This window comes from Myotis brandtii, unplaced genomic scaffold, assembly GCF_000412655.1.
Source record: "Myotis brandtii unplaced genomic scaffold, ASM41265v1 scaffold220, whole genome shotgun sequence".
In the NCBI taxonomy this organism is placed as follows: domain Eukaryota; kingdom Metazoa; phylum Chordata; class Mammalia; order Chiroptera; family Vespertilionidae; genus Myotis; species Myotis brandtii.
The window spans coordinates 1,866,063-1,871,194 of record NW_005358250.1 but is presented as its reverse complement, the minus strand read 5'-3'; the positions used below and the strand labels follow the sequence as shown (position 1 = coordinate 1,871,194).

Genomic DNA, 5,132 nt, shown 5'->3' with positions numbered 1-5,132 from the left:
AGAACCTTGACTAATACAGGCACTACAGAGTAACAGAGTGCACTTCTGACAGAAAGGTCCAGTTTTTGTGGGGTAGAACTGAGTACCCATCTGAAAACTAATAGCCAATATCTCCAAAAAGAGGCCAGATCACCTCTGTGGTATGACTTGAAAGTGACTAAGCTTCTTTCTGAAATCCACACCAAAAAATCTGATCCATTACTTTATCTTCACACCTGGTCTATCAACTTCCTTTCTGAAATCAATACTCTCTGACCTAGGAGTCTGCTACACCAAGCATGTCAAACTCGCGGCCCGTGGGCCTCATGCCTCATTTATTTGGTCCATGTTAGCCTTTGAGTTTGACATGCTTGTGCTACACAAATAGCCAAGTCTTCCCGTATAATGTCTTGTTGGGGGGAACTGTCTATATTGGTGGTTAAAGCTGCCACTTTTTCTATCGGGGCCTCTCTAAATCTCAGGAGGGTATTCGAAAGGGCCAGCGCAGCAAACAAACTTATCCATTGCTGTCTCTTCAAGGCCTCACACAGCTGCCTGCTGTGTTTGAAGTTGTGTTTACCAGTTGCCCGATTTGCTCCTGAGGCTTTTCAGGGTTACAGCTACCACTCTAAAGTCCCTGTACCTGGTCATCATCAATAGGTAAATCAGCTTTGAAGACGTACGTTAGCTCTGGATATCACAAAACTATGCTGTCGACAGCATCAAGGAACTAGAAAGGGACGGTATGTTTTACCCTCTGACCCACCCTACCCCATAGTCCAGAAGGATGAAGAAAGTGTGTGACCCAAACATGATTACTTTTAAAAAGCTGGCTTTGGGGGCTAAAGGCGTGAACTAAAACAGAGAGAAAAGCCATTCTTGATGACATAAGTAAGAAGTCAGGGACTGGGCTCCATAACATCACAACTAAGTTCTCTTAAATAGCCCCTCGCATGGAGAACCCCTGGGTCTCGGTGACACCCACTCACCATCACCGCCTAGCCCTAATCTGATTGTTCACCTGGTTTTCAAGAATTCTTCCAGGGCAATGGGAACTTCAAGTCCCCCGCAGGAGACAGGGTTTAGAAATGGGAGAAAGGTGGCACAAATAGAACCACAAAAGGGTCTGGATTTGGGGACAGGAGATGAGCTGTTCCAGAGGCCGGTGTCGAGCCAGGAGACTGAAATCCAGAGCCCTGGGCCAGAGGGTCAGGGCGCAGCCAAGGAGGCACCTCCCTAAAAAGAAGGAACCTTGAGCCCCTGGAGCGCCGGGCCCAGATCGGGGGACCAGGGCCGGAGGGAAGCGTCCACCTTCAGGGCCACATCCCCGTTCGCGCGGCCTTTTCCATCTGGCTTGGGGACCACGGGTTCCTCCGATTTCTGGAGTTCCGAGCAAATGACTAGCGGAGCCGTGTTTTTCCCTCCATCGTGAAGGCACGGTTCAAAGAACGGGCGCAGGGGGCCAGAGAACGCGTGGGTGAAGGTGAAGATGTGGGACCTGTCGGTCGCGTTGTAGAAGGAGATGACGCCCGCTTCGTAGTCCAGGAAGATGCCCACGCAGCGCGGGGCCTCCTTCAGGCGGAAGGGGGTCTGCGGGGACGTGAGAGCTTCGTACTCGGCCGCGCGGCTCTGCCGCACCAGCCAATGCCCGTTGGCGGGCGAGGCGGTGACCTTGCCCTTCCTGCTCACTGACTCGCTGCACACCCCCAGGATCCATTTGGTCTTGTCTCCCACGAACACCTCCCAGTAGTGACAGCCCGCCACGAAGGCCTCGGAGCCCAGGACGCTGACGACGAAATCGAACCTCTGGGGGGTGTCAGGCACAGGCTGCCTCCTGTCTCCGAGCTGCACACGCCGGCGGTCCTCGGACAGGATGAGTTTGGGATGCGCGGTGTCGGGGTCCAGGGTCACGGCCACTGCAGAGGGGCACAGAGAGGAGAGGTTTGGGTAGCTTTGGAGGGAAAAATCACCTCTGGGTTGGCAATCCCCCTCACTGGACCCATTTTAGTGTATGATTCCTTCGACCCCAGATGTACTGGAGCCAAAGAAAAATGTCTTCCGGTCTCCTGGATCTCCTGGTCATCCTATATAATAAAAGGCCAGCGACCATAACGACCGGAACGACCACTTGACCAGTCGCTATGAGGTGCATTGACCACCTCTCAGTCCCTCCTCCTTGGCCTGCAGGCTCCGACTACAGCATGATGAATAGGGAACCACAGGGAACCGGGTGGGTGGCAGTGGCAGCCTGAGCGAAGCAGCCCAGGTTCTGGGTGCTGAGGGAAGGGGGTGGGGGGGGGGGGAGGCTTACTCTTGCACGAATTTTCGTGCATCGGGCCTCTAAAACAGGAGAAAGTTTTCCTTTGTGAAGCTGCCTTAATCCCTTAGGAAATACCACCTTTGTCTTCAATGGTCCAGCAGAAGCTAATGTATGATAATAAACCTTGGCTCTGATGTTAGACCCAGAAGCCACACTGGACGTGGGAGTCCCAGCTCTGCCACAGGCTAGTTATGTGACCTGGGGCGTGCATTTCATCTCCAAACCTTAGTCTCTTCATCCGTACAATGGGAACAATGGCAGACCCGACGTGGTCGAGCTGTTGTGCACATTTGATGAGTTAACACATGAGGTAGTGCCTCCTTCATGCACAATGTGTGATGCTCATCTTGTTAACTGAAATTGTTGCTCAAAATTATTATTTTTAAATGTTAATAGAGACAGAAGGATTCTTCCTTAAAATTGTGGAAGGTCATGGTGGGTCTCCCTCCTTCCCCCAGCACAGAGAACAGACACTTCTTGGAGAGGTAAATCTGTGAAATGTGTGTTTTGCCCAGGTGGTGGGAATAAGCCAGACTGTGAGTGTGAGAAGGACTTGGGAATTCCCAGAATGTCAACCAAGGTGACCTGGCGTGCTCTGAAGCGGCCGACTCATCAGTTCCACCTGCCTGAAGGAAGAGGGAGTGAACAGAAGGGACATGAACAGACTGGAAAATTGATAAGGACCCAAGCAGGGAAATTAACAGATCTCATTGAAACAGCAGCAGCAAAAAAAAAAAAAAAAAGCAAATATTTAGGAATAAATTAAGAGATGTGCAAATCTTTTAGGATAAAATTACAAAACCTTTTGTAGCCTACAATGGGGGGGGCACCTGCCCAACCATTTCCCTTCTTCTCTGAGAATCTCAATCCCCAACTCCCAAGAGCAAGAAGAAGGTGGCAGGTGTGTATACAGACAGAGGAGCACTGGCTATTTACCCAACTGTGGGATAAGAAGGACTTCCAAAACCTGAAAGCACAGAGGAAACTACACAGGAAGAGATTCTTAAATTGGACTACATAAAAAAAAGACACTCATGCATCAAACAAATAATATAAGGACATTAAAATGCAAATGAAAAACTCAGAAAAATAATTTGTGAGGAACAGGACAGAGTTTCTACACTTTATACAGGAAGAATCCTCACAAATCAAATAGTAGCCAGAATAGGCATAAGAGCAGACAAGTCATCGAGAAGACATACAAATAACCAGTAAACTTTCTAAGTCTAACTGAGCCTCCCCCGCAAAAAAAAAAATCACAAAGATTTTTAAAAATTTGATAAGCAGATAAATAGGTTTGATTAACAAAAAACAAACAAACAAAAAAGTCAGCCTGCATTCCAAAGGAACAGAGCACTGGGCTCTGAAATGTAGGCGGGTTTGCCTGGTGTAACTTACCGAAGTGCAGCCGGGCCCTTCTCCAGCCTGAAAGACATAAAAGGGATTGTAAAGTCAAAGGAGACAAGGAGAACCCCCAGAGGGTGGGAGTCAGGCACCCAGAAAGTGCATCTCACCTGAGTTGGCTGCAGCTCTTTTCAACTCTACAAAAAAGAAACAAGAGGGGTGAACTATCACTGAAAATATAGAATCAGCAGGAGAGAATTCGGTATGGAAGGACATGGGAAACTTACTCAGTTCACTCCGGAGTTTCTCTAAAGAATAAAAACAGTGTGACCAATCAGAAGGAGGGCTTCCACATTTCCATAATGCTTGGGCCCCCTCCCAACCACATTCCCACATCAGATCCTCACTAGCAATACCCTGACCATCCAGCCCCACCCCAGTGGTCCCCAGAGATACTGCAGAGGGCCAGCAAATTCCCAAGTAAGCCAAACCTGACTACAACTCATTGAGTAGCACATCTCACGCATCTAGGTAACTACAATGTAATATATGTAGATATTGTGAGAGAAGAGCAAAATATAAGTTCATTTAAAACTATCATTGAGCTCTGGTTGGTGTTGCTCAATGGTTAGAGTGTTGGCTCCTGCACCAAAGGGTTGCAGATTCAATCATGGTCAAGGGCACGTACCTGGGTTGTGGTTTGCCCCCACCCCATCCTGTGGGGGCACCTGGAAGGCAACCAGTTAATATGTCTCTCTCACATCGATGTTTCTCTCTCTCTCCCTCCTCCCTTCCTCCCTCCCATTCTCTCTGAAAAGCAATGGAAAAATATCCTTGGGTGAAGATTAACAAACAAACAAACAAACAAATAAAAACTATCACTGAATTTCTATTAGATTTTCTTGTGTACATTTAATCAAGGTAAAATAAAGTAGACATGTCATGTCTGAAAATTCTTTTTTTGCACTAAAGAGGGTCTCGTACATGAGATGGAGAAACGCTGCTCCACATGTTCAGTTTAATGAGGACCCATCGCCTGGGATCCCACCTAAGGGAATGCCATGCCTGGTGATAAAAGGTCTTCCAGGTGGCTTCACCCACGGGAGCTACATCTCTTCTTGATTAACGTTTCCCACTTAGAGACTAGGACCTAGTGTTGGTCTGTGAGGTCCGAAAGGTTGGCGACCGCTGGACTAGGTAACTGTTGTGCAGGAAAGGGGAGCAGGGAATATTTGAGAAGAGAGGCCCTTGAGAGCCAAGAAATCTCCAACCCCATGGTTTAAAGCACCCTGACCCCTCTCTTCTGCCCCAGGAAATGAAACTGAGACACCCATCCTAAAGCAAAGATGTTGGCAGAAGGAGGTCCGTGCCACGGAGGAGGAGCAGAACTTACTGAGGGATTTATGGAGCCTTCCTGAAAAACAGAGAAAAAGGCCTGAGTGAGCTGATGCTCTGCTTTATCCCTGAGCCCAGGGAGGCTCAGCGCCTC

The 5,132-nt window shown here is 48.6% G+C and overlaps 1 protein-coding gene across 5 annotated transcripts in view; it reads right to left on the bottom strand.

Moving 5' to 3' along the window:
* Positions 1 to 5,132, bottom strand: part of ERMAP (erythroblast membrane-associated protein (Scianna blood group)) — a 37,759-nt gene that overhangs the window by 19,323 nt on the left and 13,304 nt on the right. For all 5 annotated transcript variants that reach the window (XM_014539558.1, XM_014539557.1, XM_014539559.1 and 2 more), the window contains 5 exons: positions 5,037 to 5,057; positions 3,931 to 3,951; positions 3,814 to 3,840; positions 3,698 to 3,724; positions 6 to 1,895 (listed from right to left, as the gene is read on the bottom strand). In XM_014539558.1, the coding sequence (XP_014395044.1) occupies positions 1,216 to 1,895; positions 3,698 to 3,724; positions 3,814 to 3,840; positions 3,931 to 3,951; positions 5,037 to 5,057 (776 nt within the window). In that variant the 3' untranslated portion in view covers positions 6 to 1,215. The remainder of the gene's footprint in view (positions 1 to 5; positions 1,896 to 3,697; positions 3,725 to 3,813; positions 3,841 to 3,930; positions 3,952 to 5,036; positions 5,058 to 5,132) is intronic.